Genomic DNA, 19,685 nt, shown 5'->3' with positions numbered 1-19,685 from the left:
TGCTAATGTATAAAGTATGTGTTTGAGTGTTTTCCAGTCAGGACACCACGTGCCTTGTGTCTGGCAGTGTGCATGCTGTGTGATTGTAGGAATGAGTGAGTGAGTAAAACGGCCTGAGGGTTGAACTTTCCCCTACTTCTCACAGTGACTCCTCCATCTCTGAATTTTCTCCTGCATTCCTCCTTCAGCAACAGGTCGGCTTCTCTCCGAGATAAATTACAATCTTCAGTTATCTGTGTTTTCACTTGAAAAGGCAAAAATCGCACAGCTGGGATCCATCTGTTGTGATTTCAGCTATCGATCAGTGGTGTCTATCTGAGCTGTGTCAGGGATGTAAAATGAGGATGTTTCACGGATAAGACGTGCACGTTGAAGGCAGTTGTATGCGTCAGTCAGTCTGAAGAAGATAAACAAATGAGGCCTGTAAATGTGGGTCAAAGAGCGTTTTTCAGCATGTAAACAAACGATGCCTCTATTCTTTTATAGGTTTATAAGACAATCAAATCAAAATAATTTAGTTTCTCATGCAGCACTGCTCAAAATCTGGCTTCTAACTTCACATGTGATTTTCTCAGTGTAACATCAAGTGAAATGTAATGTTTGTAGGGTTTTGAATGTGAGTTAATTGCAAAAAGAAAAATACTTAGATACTTAAATCCATATTTGTTGAGAAATTGTTCTAGATTTGAATTTCCAGCCATACATGGACCTTCCTATAGCTGACATAAAATGATTTCATCAGCAAAAATAGTCACTTTTCTCTGTATTACTGATTTCTTAACCAGTGATTCAGACCTTTTACTGCATCATTGCCTAAGTCCTCACAATGAAAGGCTTTCCCCACCCATGTCCCCCCCTCCTCTTCCTCCTCTGCCTTCAAGCAGCCAATCGGAGAAGCCCTCTGCTGCGGCACTGAGCTATATAAACCTCACAATGCCACTCAGCAGCACACAACGGACAGAGAGACACAAGAAGCGCTGATTTCAGAATAAACCAAAGATACAAAGATGAAGATGCCTCAGCTTCTCATCCTGATCGTGACCATTTTGGTGCATGTTGGAGCGGGTTTCCCTGCAGACAGAGAAAGGCGGGACAAGCAGGCCTCCTGGGACGACGTGAATGTGATAGCCCATGGCCTCCTGCAGCTCGGCCAGGGCCTAAAGGAGCACGTGGACAAGACCAAAGCCCAGATGAGAGACGTGAACGGCAAACTGAAAGCCTTCAACATCACAGTGGCTGAACTGGAGAGGAAGCAGCAGGAGCAAGGTGAAGCTCTGAAGACCAAAAGCATGGAGGTGGAACAGAAGGACAGGCTGCTGGTAGAGGCGGTGGAAGAGATGAAGGTGAAGGTGGGGGAGATGAAGAAACAGACAGAGGACATCTCCTCTAGGATGGACAGGCTGGAGGACGTGCTGTCAGAGCCAAAGCTGGACAGCAACGACAGCGAGCACATGGGAGTTTCATTCATCCAGGTGAGTGAGAGCAACGCTTTCAAGTAGAAGAGAATAGTTCAGTAAGGAAATAAGTTCGTCTGCATCCTGAAAGCTGTGAAACAGACCTGATTCATTTTTATCCCTCCTGCTGTTTCCAGAGTTTGATGGCAGCTCAGAACAGACGCATTGACCAGCTGGTGGAGAAAATCCAACAACAACAAGACAAACTTGAGAAGCAGAATCTGCACCTACAGTCCCTTCAGAGCAAGGTGAGCTTCAGACACCAGAACTTAACCCTTGAAACCAAAAGACTGCTCCAAAAGAAAGCTTTTCTTTATTTAGCTTCAATCTTTTATCTGTGTCTTCTGCAGGTTGCACATAAAAGAGTGAAATCACACAAACGGAGAGATGAAGAGGTGGTACTGAGAGACGAGGCCGAGCACATCCAGCCTGATTCAGGTAACATTTTTACTGTTTAAGCCTAAAAAAATACATAATAAAAAAAATTATTGAAAACTCTGGCAACAGCCCAAATAAATTAAGATATGAGAAAAACAACCAGCAAACACTGCATGCATAAACCACCGATGAATCATAAAGTGACATAAGAGCAGAACAGTTCACCTTTGCTCCTGACTTTACAATGTTTGACTCGCTGGCAGAGCTGTTCAGACTCAGTCCAAAGACCAGAGACAGCTTTTAAAACACTGACTGTACCGAAAGACTGAGACACATTTTAACTATGGTGTAATAACATTGTCAGCAAGCACAACTGATAAATAAAATAAGAGTGGCTTATTGTCTCTAATGGAGTTCTTTGTGTTCTGTTTTCAGGTTTGGCCAGAGACTGTCATGATCTTTTCATACGAGGGCAGCGAGTAAGCGGCGTCTACACAATCCAACCTGAGAACTCAGAGCCCTTCAATGTCCTCTGTGAAATGACTTCAGGTGAGTCAGTCAGAACAACTCAAATCCAAGTCTTTAACCAGAGCAGAGATTTTAATCTTCATAAAAAACACAATTACCTCATTAACTCATCTGTTTCTTGTGCCCTCTGTGCAGATGGTGGATGGACCATCATCCAGAAACGTCATGATGGATCGCAAAATTTCAACCAGCTCTGGCAGAGCTACAAGACAGGCTTCGGCAGCTTAAAAGGTGAGATTAAACTTCCCTCAAACAATGTGGTAAGCATGGATTATTTGCTTGTAGTCAGAAAAATAAACTTTTTTCCTCATCTTTCAGGCGAGTTTTGGTTGGGTTTGGACAACATCCACTCCCTGTCCAAACAAGGCGAGTACATCCTGCAGGTGGAGCTCTCTGATGAGGCTGGACTGCAGCAGGCAGCTCGTTACAAATTCAACCTTGATGGAGAGGAGATGATGTTCGCCATTCACCTCGAACAGGAGTCTTCATCTGGGCCTCAGGAGAAAATCATCAGCACTGGAGATTCAGGTCTTCCCTTCTCCACAGCTGACCGAGACAACGACCTCGCTGCAGACATCAACTGTGCTGAAATGCTCTCAGGTACGTCTGCTCCTCTAAAATCCTCATTGAAAGCAGGTATTTGCCCCAAGCACTTACAGAAAGTGTTAAGAGTTTAGGAAATTAAGAGTCAGTGCTCTGTTGTTGCAGGTGGTTGGTGGTTCAGCAACTGTGGCGAGTCAAACCTCAACGGAAAGTATCCCAGACGGCCCAGACTGCTCCAGAGACAGCATTTCAGACGACAGGGCATGTTTTGGACAGTCCCACAGAGACAGATCAGCTCTCTGAGGAAGACTCTTCTCAAAATTGCACCGGCATCAATACAGCAATAATCCTGTCTCAGAAAGACACGGCAGCAGAAACTCCTCAAAGCAGAAAAACTACTGAACTACTGATGGACTGAAAGCAGAAGGCAATACGCACATAATTGGTGTCTCCTCACACACTGATCAGATATTTCTATGCAGTGCATATGAGAATTTAGTCTTAGAGGACATGGTCAGTCACATTGACTGTGATGTTTTTCCCTTTATGAGGGTTTTTGACATGGATTTGCTTTAATTACTTTGTTCTTAAATAATGTACAGTTTTTTTTACATTCAGTTTTTAATCACAACTTTAAATTTTTTTGTATGAAGCAGATAAAATAAACAACATAAAGAAAAGCTGGTTCTTGTTTGTCTTTGATTCTGATTTACTATATAATGAAAAAATGAAAAGCGATGGCAGATCTTAGAATAGATGAGCTTTGAGTTGCAGATAAAACATAAGTTACGAGATGTTGTTTAAATGATGTGGGAGAGCCGGGGGTTCTTTTTAAATTGTTTTTAATTTAAGGCAAAGTGTTCTTACTGGGAAAAATGGTCCAGTGTCATTCCACAAATTAGCAGCCATAAACTTTTACCATTTACACAAGTCCACCAACATTATGGGTCAGACAGAAGCCAGTAATATTTTGAAAGTGAGGTGTCTGCCTACCACTACCAAGAGGTTTTAAGTGTCAATTTAATTAAATGTGATTGAAATGGCCTCAATTTGTCGTTTTCTCTACAGTCCAAACCAATCTAATTCAATATAAATTCAGTTGTATTTAAAAGAAAACCTGTTTTGCTTGGATATGAAAAGAGTCACATCCATTATTCACCTGAGAATGAAAGGAATGAAAACACAAATATTCAGGAAATGATGTTAGAATCATTGCAATAAAAGAAATTTTATGTCAAAACTTTCACCCAGTCCAAATGCAGTACCCGACATAAGACAGGTTTCAAGCTCTTTGGTGTAAACGTGTTATTTTTGTATAAGTCATTAATATACAATTTATTATATATTATATTTATATATAAGAAACTTTGTCTCCTTAGTTACCTCATTATTGGAGTAATTATGCATAATTTACTTTTAATTATTTGAATCCCTCACTCTTGTGGATAATTTCTCCTTTTTATTTCACACATCATAATTGAAATACTCAAAAATACATTTTTAAAAAAATCACAATAGAAAAAGAGAAGATTGTTCACTTCAGTTTATGTTTTTCAATATCAGAGTTCAGAGTACATTTAACCATGTACAGATTGCAGTAGCTCATCTTGCAGATGTTTAGAAAGTAACAAGGCATTCTATTGTTGTGGGTCCTGTGACAGATTACCTGATATACAAACACACACACACACACACACACACACACACACATCTATATCATCTATATATATATATATATATATATATATATATATATATATATATATAGTCTCAAACTCTTGCAAGGCACCTCAGACCGCCAACATTTCTGTAAAATCATCTTTTAGGTTGGTTTGTTGGCACCAAGGTAGACATGTACTGTGCAAAAGTTCTCAGCAGCAGAAGAAAGAGAAGCTCCCCAAAATGTTAAAGCAAAAGACCGAGAGAAAAGCAACTGGTTGCTACATATTTCAACCATTTATGACCTTTAAGAACCATTAATCTTATTTTGTTTTGTCTTCTTTGTAATAATAATATTACCAAATAAAAATGTTACATGAATATTTCTTTTCTTGAATAACCACATATAAAATAATCTATGACAGCACATTACAGACTAATCTCAGCAAAAACACTACAAAGTGTGTGACAAAGGGGGTTAAGAGTTGCTCATTTGCTCTTAAAGAGTATTACATTTAATAAGTTTAAACCAGTGTTTTTCACAGAGAGCATATCAATATCTTTGTCAGTTGGGTCCCATTAAAAAAGAATTACTAAAAAGGAATGGCACCAGAAAAAGGAACTGCTTTTCATTTTGTGAAAATGTTCCACATGTTTTTTTGTTTGTTTTTGCATTGCTAGTGATGCTGCCCTGCTTATGATGCAGCAAGCAGCATTTAAAACATAAATAATTTTTATTTGTTCCATCCCCGTTTGTTCTGAGTGAACAGCGCCCTCTGCTGGTTGAGCTTCAAGCTATGTCAATCATTGCAAACAAATGCAGATTAAAAGCTACCAGAGGTCCAAGAAATGACAATTTTTTTCATGCAGATTACACCAACTCTTATAATATTTTCATGCTGAAGTGCTGCAGCATCTGAGACTAACTAATGACTCTTGAGGTGCAACAAGGTTTGGTGAAGCTTGAATTAAACGGATTCAAAAACTCAAGTGAAGTCAGAGGTGATGGCAGGTTTGAATAAGTGGAATGTGAAAAGGAGAGGTGTTGAGATGGGTAGGGAAAAGGGATCGGATGTTAAGTGTGTGGCAAGGCTTATCAGAGGTTCTGCTGGAGGAAGTGCAGCAGCGTAATCTCATAATGCTCTCCTGACTCCGGACACCTGATGCTGTGACGCTCATTTGGATAAACCTAAGACACACAACAAACACCACAACAACCAAATGTGCTCAGTGAAAATTTTTCATCCATTTCAATTCTTGAAAGCTTCCCCCCACTAACACAAACAAAACCCACAGTTTGTCATTTAAACTATAATTCAGCAAATGGTGGTTCTAATGAAGACCAAATGCTTAATGTGCAGGTTTTACTACAAGAAATAAGATCATTTTAATATCTTTTTTAATATCTAAGATCAGACTTCAGAGCATGTTTATGTCAATAAATCACCGTACCTGCAGGCTGTATGGTTTTCCTGCTTGGATGAGTTGCGACACCAGGAAGTTGGTGTGGAAAAAGTGCACATTCTCATCTAGAAATCCATGCAGGATCAACAATCTGTTGGGCCTGTATTCAGCACAAAGGTACAAACTCTTAGTTATTTTAGTTAGATTTACAAACATGTTTGTAGAAAATTCTTCTCCAGATAAAAACTTTATTACTCGTGCAAATTAAAGGCTATTTCCATCCATCTGTAAAGCAAATATGAAGCAAACTCTGAAATGGCTCTTCACAGAAAATTCAGATCAGACTGATGTTAACTAGTTAACTAACTAGTTAAGGAGGTGTTTCAGGGTGTGTTGTGTTCAGGTTAGGGTTGCCTTGTATGTGACTGAGCCACACACAAGAAATAAAAAAAAAAAAGTCATGTCTTCAGGAATTCTTTCCAAATGAGTATGTTGGGATTATTCCCAGATGTCAACAAGCACTGTCCATTTTTATCTGGAGACAGGAGGAGCTGACAGTTCTGAGTCAAATATTTGCCATGGTACAACTTCTTTTCTGGGTTTAAAGCATGTTTAATACAAAACAAAACCTAAATGAAAACATGGCACACAAATGCAGAAAGCAACACCATCAAATGCATCATAGGTTAAATGAACAGCTCTTACTCATTGGGGAGTTCGTCAACATGCAGGGCGACAGAGCAAGCTTCATATCCCTTCTGGTTTTTGTCAGGTGTGTCCAAATATCGCTCCGTGTAGCCGGTGTCGTAGGCCATCCACAGGGTCACTGGAGCTCCTGCAACGGCGACCTAATTAACAAGTAAGACAAGCAGGTTTTTTATTATTAACTCCTTTAACAAATGCAGGAAATGCAGTCAAAAGTGTTTCATATTAAGAATTATGAAGAATCAGCAAATATGAGTTAAAGAAACAAGTCTGATGACCATGATGTCTTTTCTTTTTTTAAGTTCTATATAATGGCATAAAAACATCCAATTAAGCCATAAAGGCCCAACTTGTGCTTTAATAACTGTTTGCATTCAATAATTTACTGCTACATTTATTTTTATGCTTCAAACTAAAAGTATCCTTTGGAGAAGTCACGCAATTAAATAAAATCATGTAAAAATCAACACAGAAACAAACCAGAAAGCCAAATATTTTCAGTGACACAGGAAAGGTGTGTAGTTTTGACCTTAAATACATCCGGTTTGTGGATAAGGCCCATGAGAGAGAGGAAGCCTCCGTATGACCACCCATGGATGGCGACGCGAGTCAGGTCCACAAACTTATACTTATCAGCTATGTAGTGCAAACCCTCCACTTGGTCGTCAATCTCCACCTGACCCTGGATTGAGAGAAGCACAAGCCTCGGTCACTGAAACATCTTCAGCTGTTATTTAGACTCAGTATGCACACATAAAGCTGATTTCTGTGGAGTAAACTGCAAAAAAACAAACAAACAAAAAAAAAAACTGGCTAAACACATTTAAGCTTGTCATAGTATCATTAAGAGAGTGTTAGACGTTAAGGAGATCTCTCTGCATCTCTATAGATCTCCATGTGTTTGCTTCTCTCGCCTTTAGCTCCTTTGGCAAATAAAAAGCTCCTTATGACATTTACCATTTTGTCCTTCACAGCTCCTTCAAACTTGAGTCCTCGCTGGCAGGAGCCCCGCCCATCAATAACCAGAACAACGTAGCCCAGAGATGCCAGCGTACTCAGACGCAGATACTTCACACCTTTATAAGAGTTGTTCACCAACTGAACCTGGAAGAAAACACGAAAATAATGATATCATTCTGATTAAGTTAGCCAGGGCTGCTTTGTACGCTCCTCCTCTGAGTAAACCATTCAAAAACAGCAGATACAGCATGTGGTGGATTTAGATTAACCATATGTACCATATGTTTATCATACATAGGTTATATAGTCATAGCTGTAGACATCCCATGTAAAATACATGAGATAAATGCCAAAGAAAAGTTTGTTTTTATTTAAATCTCTTGTTTCTTTGTAGTTGAAACAAAATAAATCTCATTACTTAGCTTCTGAGGCTTAATGTCATGAGTCTAATGGAAGTGGAAAAGATCAAACCTGAGGTCCACCATAGACGAAGACAACAGTGGGATGCTTCCTGCCAGGAACCAAGTGGTTTGGTTTATACAACATGCCGTACAGCTCAAAGCCCGACTTCCCTGTGAAGCTAAAGATTTCAGGAGGACTGGCATCAAACTGGTAACCTGAGATCAAAACAGTACAAAAGAAAGTAACCTATACATGAAACACTAAACCATGGGCCCAAGGCCTAAACCAACATGCTCTATGACGTCTTTGATAAAGAATTCAGTAACTGCCAAACAAAGTTTAAAGGTTGAAATTAAATTCAGTACCAGAAGATTCCATCATGCTCGCCCAAAACTGAGGCTCTTTGTGGAGCGGGTCACTGTCTGAGCCCGTCAGCTTGTAGATGTGAACACAAGGAGCGGTGGTCAAACTGCTGTAATGGCTGATAAACATGTCAAATGTCTGTGTGAGAGAAAAGAAAAGTTGGTGTTAATCAGTATTTTAGATCTCAGTTGGAATCAGTTAAGGAAAACAATCACATGAAAACCAAAAATGAAAAGTTTTTACTCTTAATGATACTGATCGATTATATTTTCAACCAATATTACATAAAATGGAGCTTCGCCATCTGACTGTTTCAGAAGTGAAGAGAAACTGGCTCTAAAACGGCTTTTAACCCTGACATTAACACTTCATGCAAACACTTCAGAAGAGTTTGTGCTCAGATACCTGGCTCACAGAGCAGCTGTGGGAGAAACCAGGTTTGGTGAGTCTGACGATTTCACCTGGCGAGTCGTAGCTCACCACATACAGGTGGTGCTCAAGAGGAGAGTCTTTGGTTCCCTGGAAATAAACCAGCTTAGCTGCTTCATCCACCCAAATCTGAGGGCTGCATGAACGCTGCACAGAACAATACAAAAGCAGTACAAAATAGCTTACGTTACTTTCATGATCAGCACCAGGAAACTATTTTCAGTCTCTGGGACCTTTAATAAACAGGAAAAGAGGGTCAAAGAGAGAAGGGTTGCCATGCAACAATGAGCCCCAAGCCAGCATTCAAACCTGCTCCGTCTGCTTCATAGGGCTGTGGTCTTTGTATGTGAGGCGGTCGCTCAACCAGCTGAGCAAAAACCCTCCTTGAACAGTGGAAAGTGTCATACACGGTGCCTCACTGTGATTTCAGACAACAGGTGTAGCATATTTCTCCCCCATTAATAATCAGAAACATGGCAATTAAACTTGATGACGTATGTGTATCAGGTAGTACAGAGAAGTGCTAAGATTAGTCAAAGTTGCATCAAAATTGCTGTGATTGGACAAAACTGCAAGGATGTGCAGACTTCTGCAAGGTTTGGCTGAATTTGTATTAATAGTTGAAATCGCAACATTGCAAATTCCTAGAGGGACTGTCAAACATCTGGGAGATGCAGAGCAGACACAAGCTAGACATACTGCTGAAGCCCTTATACCTGTACAACAGTGTGTCTCAATCAGTGTGCAGTCACATCAAAACAACATTAGCAAGCAACAGAAGTTATCTGATGTTACGCTGGTATTTTTAACTATGCAGGGAGCTCATACATGTTAAAAATGCAATGACTGCAACATGTAAATAAAGGAAGATGTTGCAGGAATTTGTGTGTGTGTACGTGTTTGTACGTGTTTGACCGTTGCAGTGACTGACTGTAGACAAGGTGCTTCTCATGGTCAAGGATGCTCTCTTAGCATAGTGGGACATTCCAAGTCAAATATAAACATGATAAAATCCCCAATTTAATTCCTCTATTATCATAGAAGCCTTGTTAAAAAAAATGCACTGTTCTAATTATTTACCCCTCTGTATGTGGCAGTTCTATTTGACAGCATTACAGCCATCAGCATTAGTTACAAACATGGAACAGATGTGTGTGCAGGGCTTTACTTTTGCTCCATGATTGGCCAGCACCTCCCACTCCCCACTGGTCACCGTCACCTCCTCTTTGACTGGACACTTGAAATCATCTAATGGCAAAAGCGCAAATATTTCATATGAGTAACATTGATCAAAACAGCAATGAGAATCCAAACAGCATGGAAAAACAAATAAATTTCAAACTACATCAGATAAACTGACGTTTTCAAAAGTAATTTCTACATATTTCTCAACAAAAACATGTGTGATCTCAGCCGTTTCTCTCCACATGATTATACCTTCAGAGTGTGTGTAGCCTTTGGCCCAGCTGAAGCTGCTCCTCTGTAACACTGAGGTGATCTTATATAAGTGGCAGAAACCTGTTTTAGACTCATTTACTATGAGGAAGGTGATCTCATCATCACTGGTTTGGATAAATGGATGAAAAATGTCATGGACCTGTAGCACAAACAAACAGTCAAAAAGTTTTGATCTTTTTTTCACAATTAAAATTGCTTTACACAATAATGTATTTAAAATATTAGTAACTAAAAACTGGGCCTGCAGCAGAGGATTAAATAAGAAATAACACACATCACAGCTTTTTTGCTCAAATCTGTTTCTGCTGCTCACAGAGGAGAAAGATCAAATCTGAGTCAGACATGAGAGGAAACTAAATGGGGAAACCACTCGGTTGCATTATGATCAGAGACAAACTGGGTGTTGGACCTCACATTGATCCAGATATCACTGGTCTCTTGGTAGATGATGAAGGGCTGGACTGTGTCTCCAAGTGCCTCCAGACTCTCTTGTCTTCTGGCTAGGCTCTGATGTGCAGGGATGAAGAGTGCAGGCGGCAGCAGGACTAACTGGAGATGCTGCTGCCGTCGGTCCATCATGACCGCCCACGCGCTGACACATACAAAGAGGACGAGCTGTGACGGGTGGGAACTTCAGCATGTACAGTATACTGGTATATTATTATCTAATCCTGATCTGTGAGACCGTGGGTGGAGTTTTTTTTTTTTTTTTTTAAAACAGGGTTTCAATGTATTTTTCTAATTCTTAAAGAAGAAACTTACTAACGACCATCTTTCGTCCATCCAGCTCTGGTAACATACTCGATGTTGGGAAAAAGGGTGGTGAAGGGAACAGGCAGTTCTTTCTCTTGTGTGCTGACAATCTGAGGGAGGATCAAACCAATCAGGGCACAGCACAAACCACATGAAACATAACTTAATAAAGAGTCAATTAATGTTACAATGTGATAATCACTCACTTTTCCAAGATTGTCTGTTCTTATTTCTGCTATCTTTAGAGTGATATCAGGATTCTTGCTTCCTGGAAATATATTCAGCTGAGTTACATCCAAAAATCTGAGCAAAAGTTGTTAAATTTTACAAATATACATAAAAAGTGTGGGAAATTAATCTCTTTTTGACAACAGCCCCTATATAGAGTGCAGCATCAGATGTGTGCAATAGAGGATTTTTGCAGAAGGCACCAATTCTAACATGTAGCATACCGAAACGACAGGGAGACCCTCAGCTAAAGAAAATTTACCAAGCAGAGCAATTGATAGAAGTATTGATTATCAACACTTTATTTAAAACATCTGTAAAACTGCTCAAGTTTACTTTGTACTCACCAGGCATTACTGTAATAATTCTGAGATGAACTGGTCTACTAGGTTTTGACTAAAGTAAAGTAAATGTGGGTTTCTTTTAGGAGATAACCATTTAAAATGTCTACTGCGTTCCAGGTGAATTTACTCTGACACGGTGAAAGAAATTGTGATTCTGACACTTCAACAGTAATTTCACATCACAGTTTTTTGTTTTTTTCTTTTTTTTGTGTTTGTTTTCAGTCAAAAATTTTGCATATAGCTCTTGCAGTTGTGAGGATATACCCCATTTATTTTGTGTAATTTGGGTCGGGGGAAAAAAAAACTAACAAAAGAAAAACACATAAATGGTCACAGACTGTATTATCATCATTCAATGTCAGATGTGAAGAAAACAAAGAAGTGATTTTAAGAACTATTCCACTGAGGCATTTAAGGCCCGATCTACAAAACATCTGTGACTCAGATGGACTGCCACTGAGATAGTGTCAACTTCACTTATCATGTCCTTTAAAAATGAAATTTTCCCCTGACATCTTGATGGTGTCATTAGCTACATTTCACTTCTTGTGATCAATGTGCTCTGGCCAATTATATATTTTTTTTCTTTTTTTATGGAGAGAGAAAATAGTTTTTATGCATCACTCTACATTTTGCACACATGATCAGGTCTAGCCAAGATGGTATGGAAAATGACAACAAACTCAAGGCTTCCAAACAGAAGTCCCCAAACCAATAAGGAATATCAAGGTATGTTTGTCTTGTATTTGTTCTATGATTCACGATTAACTGTAGTAGCTGTGAAACAGTCTGCAAAACAAGGGCATCGCTTAAAAAAAAAACAAAACAAAAAAAAACAACTAAAAAACAAAACACCTTTTCTGTTATCATACCTGCACGTGGGTATCTGTAGACATCTGTCTTGCGCTCCTCCAGAGCCGGCGATGGGACATGGATGATCTCCACCTCAGACTCATCAACCTCCTCATACAGAATCTGCAGAGTTTTACCACCATCTGACTCTAATCCAAAGAGAGATGAAAAGCAATTGAGTAGTACAACAATTCTAATTAAATATTTGCCTTTGGAATAAACTAGTCAAGTAAACTCACTTTTACTAATGTGAAAATTTAACAACCATGTTTGTGTTAGTTGCTAAATAATCTGTAAACTACAAAAATGCCTTATAATGACAGAACTTAAGGACTGCATTCCTGATAATAAAATAATCTTATGATCATTGACCCAACTGTCAATAACTGAGAACAAAGTCACACTCACCTTCACAAGCAGCTGGACACCACCAGTATCCGGTGAAGCGATCAAATTCCTCCTGAGTGACAAAAGTGGCCACACCAGCCGATCTAGGATCCTCTTTTGGGTTGTCAATGCCTAAAATAAAAACATCCAAGAAAGAAACACTGGGATGAAATTCAGACTTGGGGAAAAGACCGAGTGTGTGACCATGATTCAGTCCTGACCTATAGTTTTCAGGTTTCTTTTTTTTTTATCAGACATATAATCTGTCAAACATACCTGACATGTTTCGACGGCAACCCTTCCGTCTTCATCAGCGGTGTCACTGGATGGAAAGTGACGTAATTATCAGCTGATGTTCACATGGGCATGGTCTACCTGCCAAGTTTGACAGGTTGACCACGCCCCTTGCTGTCCACCTGCTTACAGATTACATGTCTGATAAAAAATAAATTAAAAAAATGAAAACTATCTAAGAACTAAACAATATAAATGCATTTGGTTTATCAGTCCTGACCTTTATGGCAGAAAGTGAGTCTCTTCTCTTCTCCTGTTTCTATATTTGTCACCCAAATGTCATTGTTGTTGATGAAACCAATGAAGTTGGGGTCCCCCGAGCAGATCTTTGGGTCCATGCGTGTGCCCGAATTATGGCTTTTGATCTCTATGGGATTCACTGGAGAAGTCTGTCGAGAAATTCACAGCAGTTGTAAGACACCTGAGACTACAGCTGCTGATAGAAAGTAAAACTACCCATCAGATCATTTCTTTTAGAATACAATAACTGTGTAGAAATAAATACATTTACAGCCCCTGGTCTGACAAAATGGAAGACCTTTTTTTTTTAAGAAAAGAATCGGGATATTCGAAAAGGAAATGATTGCAAGAAAACAAGAGTTCTGCTAACGTTTTAAACGAAAATGTTTGTATTCTTACTGGGAATCTAAAAACAATAAAGGTAATCTAGAATTCTTACCCTTTGGCCAAGAACTGTTGAGATGTCACCCTACAGCCTTGGAAGGCCAGTAATAAGCATTTCTATTGTGTGGAAGCAAAATTACTATCCAACTGTCCTTTAACTCACAATTAAAGTGGTGTTTCCACCATCCCGGCAGTAGTACAGACTGCTGTTGGCCTGGAACAGGAAGATGCCGCTGGCTTGGTGGTAGTCATAGGAGGTGATGCCAGACACCCCCAAGCGCTTCCTCTCTCGCAGCAGCTCCTCTTCCCGTGAGAAGATCCCGTGGTGAGGGCTGGCCTGGGGGTCAAAGGTGACAGGAGGAGATGCAATGCAACTATGCTGGCTAGCCAGAGTAGGTCAAACAGAGTTCATTCAGGGATTTGAAAACTTCCCTACATTAAATTAAATCTCTTGACAGGATGCAAATACCTTGTAAAAGAAGTTTATGATTGTAATTTAAATTGTAAAAATGTCAGACTAGAAATCCTCACCTGAAAATGATCCAGCATTGGTTTCCATGACACAACCAGCAAGGCATCTTTGCGGATCTTCTTGGGAATGTCTGAGTAGAGTAAGGCATTTTCCCTGCTAGTGTAAGGCATTCCTGAGAACAAACACCACAAGCAGAAAGAGTAAACAAACAATGTTAAACTTCCATGGAAAATGAGCATAGGTTCAACTCATGCTGAGAGCTGAATTTCTGAATAATAAGCTTTTACAGAGTGACTCAGCCTCTGGCAATCGTGGCAGAAATCCTCAACAGTGAACCTGATCATGTGTAAACATGCTGTTAGAGTAGCTTGTTTATTCTCAGTTCTATGCAGTAACATCCTAAAAAAAAATAAAAAGGAGGGAGGCCAAATATTTATTTTAAAGATTAACTTCTGCTGAAAAGCCACTATGTTTTTAGCAGGTATTACAGCATATCTGGCTACTTTTTACCCATCTAAGTGTAGGTGTGAAATAACATTTGAAAGTCCTTTATCACAGTAAGGAAAATTTCTTTAACCTGAGTTTGTTCAACTCCACTCCAAAAATGTAACATCTCTGAAAGCTGCATCATTAATAATTCATTAATAGGAAACTAAAATATGCCATTTGGGATTTAAGTACCGGTAAATATGCGGCACATTTGTACAAGCGCAGCTTGTCTGGTGCTTTCCGTTCTAGTCTAACATTTAGTAAATGTTTTCTCAACAACTGATTTTGACTCATTGTCTCCCTGATGGTTGATTGATGGTATGAAATTTGCAGCTTCAGCAGGAATAGTAGAGAATCTGTACAATCTGTAGAACAGAGTTAAATCTCTTTTAGTTATATACATCCACCAGTTTATGATTTTTTTGCCCAGCCTCATGACACCTCCAGGATTATTGTCCCTAATTCATCATTATGAACTAAATATGGTTACCATGTCCCATTATCTAAGTTGCAGTTTTGAATACTGACAAGTAGTCAAATAATAATATGATATTAAAGCTGTTTGACCTCAGTTCTTTACTAGAGTATGATGAGAGTGATCTAGAACTCTAACTGTGAGTCCATGCAAATGTTTGTGCCTCATATGCAGAAACTCTCAAGGTGTTGAAAAGATAATTCATTCAAAGAAAAATTTGCTGAAAACACACAATGCCTCTATGTTAAGAATTAAATTAAAAAGCATGAAAGTGAGTTGTAGTGGATTTTGAACATAGAAAGACTGTAAAACACTGAAAGAATGGCTGACAACATGGTGAAAAGTAGCAGTTAAATGATGAGTGTGAATAGCACAAGTAGAGTCAACATCCAAGTCAACATGGATGCACTTTTTACAGATTCATTGTAGTCCATATTGCACGGTCCAAGTATCAAAGTCTATACGAACATCTGCAAAAAACACGGCTATTTAGTGCAGATTCTGTTCACTCCAGCTGCAGCAAATGAAAAGGAAAGATGTCCACAAAGCAAAATGTTCATCCTGTTTGAGTTCCACATTTTCTCCAACACACACCAAGTCAAGTCACAGCAACTCTTTGGAAATCAAACGAGCTTGAAAACAGATGCACGCTGTCAACTCTGACTCACCAGCTGCATCCACAGATTATTCACAGATGAGAACAGCCTTTCAAAGCCATGATCTGCACACTAGTCAAGACCTACTATAAGTATCTGATCTGAGCTGGGATTTAATTCATGACATCGACTGGAGGAAATGACGCCGTGTGGTATGTGTTCATGTAGCTTGGACATCTGCTCAGTTTCACCTCCTTACCAAGGTAGTAAATGCGATGTGAGTGAGGACTGGCATCATCTTTCTGGATGAAGTGGAAGTCATGTGGTGCCTTGTTGATAACCACGCCAGTGTTTTTGCGGCTGTTGTGGATGACCCTCCGCAGGCCGTCCCATGTGTGCTTCTCAACCTGGAACTGGGTGGGATTCACATCCTCCATTTCCACAACTTCTGTGCTGTCCGAGAGCTCGTCAACCCCCGTCATGCCTGCCAGTGCCTCTCTGACGCTGTTGACAGAACAGCTCACATCACTAAACACTCAGTAACTACAACTTTGAATTTTTATTTAGAGCCAAGCTAGAGTAATGCATAACATTCATCTCAAAGCAATCCAGTTTTACCACGTTTTAATAAAACCAAGATTACAACTTACTTAATACACTCTAAACAATTACTAATTATTAAATCACCAAACAGTGTAGCTGAAAAAAAACTTCCTTTATCTCCTACGTTACAACATCCTCAAGCTGTCAACTCTGATAATACAGACCCTGGTACTTACATGAGAACATATCTTTTCCCTAAAAACTACTTACTGTTCAAAGATAATGCTTAAAGTTTATTTTTATCGGGTTCTATTTTGCCCAATTATCCAAAGACATAAAATGCATACAAAAACTAAGAGTATTCAGAGATTAAAATAATAAAAAAATAAATAAATAAAAAAAACAATAATTTATGTAAAATAAACTAAAACTGAAAAACTAATGTAGTGCCCACCTTTTTTGGCCGTCTTCTGTTTTGTCCTCAATTTTCAGCCTCTTTACCTTGTGCATTAACTGTTCAACCACCTTGAACCAGACCTGACAGCCTGTAAAACACCAAGTTAGAGACATAAAAACTGAAGACATACCAAGCAAAAGAGACTTGTAATTTCAGACAATGTACAGTAACAGCAGGATAACACCTGGCTGAATTATCAAAATCACATCATACCCTGGGCTAATGTCACATGCTAACTACAGTGGAGGTGTTACTGGGGTTACGGTGTCAGTTTTGGTCGATGCATCTATTCTGCTTCATGGAGGAGCTGCTCCTTCAGCTGATCACAGCACACTTCCAGCTAAATATTTCTGATGTAAAGTCTCACCATGCGTGAGTCAGCTGCATGACACTGACAGTCGAATGAACGCCTGTGTCATAATGATGGCAAATTTTACACTGGCACTCAACAATTCACTGCAGGATGTATCCTGTAGACTATTCTGCAGCCTGGGGCCTAAATGAAGTGTGAAAAATAAATAAGCTCATTTTGAGAAAAATGCAACAGCAGCTATCTTCACAAGAGTACTCCTACAAAGCGGAACAGATTTTCTGTCCCATTATGAACTTTTTGGTTGTGCTGGTCATGCAAAATATCAACACGATAGAAAAACTATTAAATTGCCAGAAATTTACATACAACTACATACACAGTTTGGTCTATATGTTTGGATGCAGACACAATTCTTCTTGTTTATTTTACTATTTATCAAAAATGTAAGCGTTTACATTTAAAAATTTAGGTATAAGAGTTCTTCAGGGGCTCAAATATGATTGAATAATAGATAACAAAGCAGTGTTCAGCTGTGAACACAACAGTGGTGAATTATCAAAAGAAAATTTCTATGGTAACCAAAAACCCTTTCACAACATCTGGCCAGGTGAAGAACTAACTCCAGAAAGTAGACATATCATAATTATCATTATCCAGGTCTACCACAAAAAGAGGACTTCAAGGGAGCAAATACAGACCACAAGGTCCAAACCAGGCTTAAGTCTCAAGAAAAGACCATACAGATTAGACTTCATTAAAATATTAGAATAGAAAAAGAGGCCAGAGCAGTTCTGAAACTTTTTTTTTTCTTACAGATGAAGCTAAGTTTATCCTCTACCAGAATGACAAGAGGAAATAATGTGCTGAGGACTACAAAAGGTTAATGATCCAAAGTTAATATAACATCATATATGAAACATGTAGAGGCTGTGGAATGATATCGGAAAACACGGCTTCTATTTGCATCAGTCACCCACTTATAATTACTGATGATTTGACATAAAACAGAAGCAGACATTCATTTAGATATGTAGTGTGGGGTTAGAGAATATATCCCTCACAAATAAACAATGTATACTGAGCCAAGACAAAGTTTTAAAATTAAAAATGGTCGATGACTCACAATCAACCTGCATTTCATTGACTAAAAACAGAAAGACCCACAATCAATCAACTAAAGGCAGTCGCACTAAGAGTTCTGGTCTTCATGCATTCATTTATTTTTTTATTTTTTGCATACATTTTGCATAGCATACAGGCAAAGGATTAAAATCATACATGTTCATTAGTCTAATTTGATCTTAATCCCTTTAAATTCACTATTTAAGACGTGATTAGAAAACAATTTACCTTATAGTACAATATCTTGATTTAGGGCTCAGCTTCCTACACCTCAGTAGCACATTGCTTACTGTCTTGTAAAAAAACATTAACTGTCCAAATGAATATGTAATATAACGCATTAATTAAGTACAGCACTATGACGTTTAACAGATAATTCCTGATTTTATTTTTATATTTTTATTTATTTATTTATTTTTAAGAAAGGGTATTAAGTGCTAGAAATTATAAAAGCGTGCCCAAAATGCATGCCCAGTAGTACTTGTTGGTGTACGAGTCCACTTTCTGTTTCCGTTTCCATTTAAACATCTGAACACCTGGACGCGATGGTTCGGTACAACTTTAGCAATCAAAGTGTTGCGATATAACTTAAAGTACATCATTTGTTACTTTTTTATATTTTACTTATAATCTATGAAATCTTAAACTTTACATGATGCTAAATAATGTACTGCCAACATATTAATATGTCAACACCTCCCATGAAGTCACATATTATAGGGATCATCCTCAGTTAGCGCATTCCAAGTAGTCCAACCACTTGGTAGCGCGTGCGAATCAGTTTCACCATTTTCGCTCTGACAGTTCTGCTAATGTAGCATAATCTTTAAGTTTGCAAATGGACCAACATAAAAGATCATGTTTATTATTTACCAGACATAAAACCTAGCAAAGGTTACCACGTAAAACCTCTGTGGATAACGTACTTTGTATTAAACTAGCCAGGTAGCCGCCCGTTAAGCAGAGGTTAGCTAGCGCAGACTATACACAGCCGAAATGACATGACACAAATCAAAACAGTAAAATGTCATTAGCATATGGCTTACACTTTCTGCCCAGGGACCTTGAGAGTGTATCTTCGTGTGTCGAATGAAGGTCTACGCTGAAAATAACTGTTAGTTTACATAAATCGCACACAGGAACTACTTTCCGGAGAGCAGGTAGCTGCTTAAGGCTAATGCACGAGCAACGCGGAAATAGGTAGTTTGTAGGAATCATACGTTACAAATTTAAACCTTTAACCCGGATACGATAAGTCATACTAATATTTAGCTATGCAGTTTGAAATATATATATATTTTTTACTTTATTTACTTTAACAAACAGAAATATTCATACCCTAACACATACGATTTTTAACCACCACCTTTTTTATTTTAACTTAGTTTGCCATCTTTCTTTGCTCCATATTTTGTTAAGAATAATGGGTTTAAGTGCTAAAAACATAATGTAT

General features: G+C 38.7%; 2 protein-coding genes across 4 annotated transcripts; one reads left to right on the top strand and one right to left on the bottom strand.

The window, feature by feature from the left end:
• Positions 1-932: 932 nt before the first annotated feature.
• On the top strand, positions 933-3,564 carry LOC121653656 (angiopoietin-related protein 4-like). The gene is made up of 7 exons (XM_042007272.1): positions 933-1,472; positions 1,592-1,702; positions 1,805-1,892; positions 2,268-2,381; positions 2,496-2,591; positions 2,679-2,960; positions 3,069-3,564. The coding sequence occupies exons 1-7, from the start codon at positions 1,008-1,010 to the stop codon at positions 3,248-3,250; spliced, it is 1,338 nt and encodes a 445-aa protein (XP_041863206.1). The 5' UTR covers positions 933-1,007; the 3' UTR covers positions 3,251-3,564.
• Positions 3,565-4,431: 867 nt separating this feature from the next.
• LOC121653758 (dipeptidyl peptidase 9-like) lies at positions 4,432-19,426 on the bottom strand. Of its 3 annotated transcripts, none has more exons than XM_042007418.1 (21): positions 19,279-19,426; positions 16,795-16,885; positions 16,057-16,301; positions 14,297-14,409; positions 13,929-14,102; positions 13,362-13,530; positions 12,869-12,979; positions 12,481-12,609; positions 11,243-11,304; positions 11,046-11,146; positions 10,698-10,875; positions 10,263-10,422; positions 9,994-10,073; positions 8,802-8,972; positions 8,399-8,534; positions 8,103-8,248; positions 7,629-7,775; positions 7,201-7,353; positions 6,672-6,814; positions 6,015-6,126; positions 4,432-5,751 (listed from the first exon to the last, which is right to left on the bottom strand). In XM_042007418.1, exons 2-21 carry the CDS (start codon positions 16,848-16,850, stop codon positions 5,659-5,661), a joined length of 2,679 nt encoding a protein of 892 aa, XP_041863352.1. In that variant the 5' UTR covers positions 16,851-16,885; positions 19,279-19,426; the 3' UTR covers positions 4,432-5,658. The 3 variants fall into 3 exon arrangements, 2 of the variants coding, with proteins under 2 accessions (XP_041863352.1, XP_041863353.1); XM_042007419.1 differs by having other exon boundaries at positions 16,057-16,295; XR_006012850.1 differs by lacking the exons at positions 4,432-5,751; positions 6,015-6,126; positions 6,672-6,814; ... (3 more) ...; positions 8,399-8,534; positions 8,802-8,972 and having other exon boundaries at positions 10,693-10,875.
• Positions 19,427-19,685: the final 259 nt, after the last annotated feature.

This window comes from Melanotaenia boesemani, chromosome 14, assembly GCF_017639745.1.
Source record: "Melanotaenia boesemani isolate fMelBoe1 chromosome 14, fMelBoe1.pri, whole genome shotgun sequence".
Taxonomy (NCBI): domain Eukaryota; kingdom Metazoa; phylum Chordata; class Actinopteri; order Atheriniformes; family Melanotaeniidae; genus Melanotaenia; species Melanotaenia boesemani.
Note: the sequence above shows the minus strand (reverse complement) of the source record. Positions and strands in the feature narration are given on the sequence as shown.

Excerpts from the sequence above, each read along its gene's own strand:
- LOC121653656 (XM_042007272.1), top strand. The coding sequence starts at position 1,008 with ATGAAGATGCCTCAGCTTCTCATCCTGATCGTGACCATTTTGGTGCAT. Across the intron at positions 1,703-1,804 it reads TACAGTCCCTTCAGAGCAAG|GTTGCACATAAAAGAGTGAA; the intron begins GTGAGCTTCAGA and ends TGTCTTCTGCAG. Across the intron at positions 2,592-2,678 it reads AGGCTTCGGCAGCTTAAAAG|GCGAGTTTTGGTTGGGTTTG; the intron begins GTGAGATTAAAC and ends CTCATCTTTCAG.
- LOC121653758 (XM_042007418.1), bottom strand. The coding sequence starts at position 16,850 with ATGCACAAGGTAAAGAGGCTGAAAATTGAGGACAAAACAGAAGACGGC. Across the intron at positions 10,074-10,262 it reads AGGCTACACACACTCTGAAG|ATGATTTCAAGTGTCCAGTC; the intron begins GTATAATCATGT and ends TTTTGCCATTAG. Across the intron at positions 8,535-8,801 it reads ACAGCTGCTCTGTGAGCCAG|ACATTTGACATGTTTATCAG; the intron begins GTATCTGAGCAC and ends TCTCTCACACAG.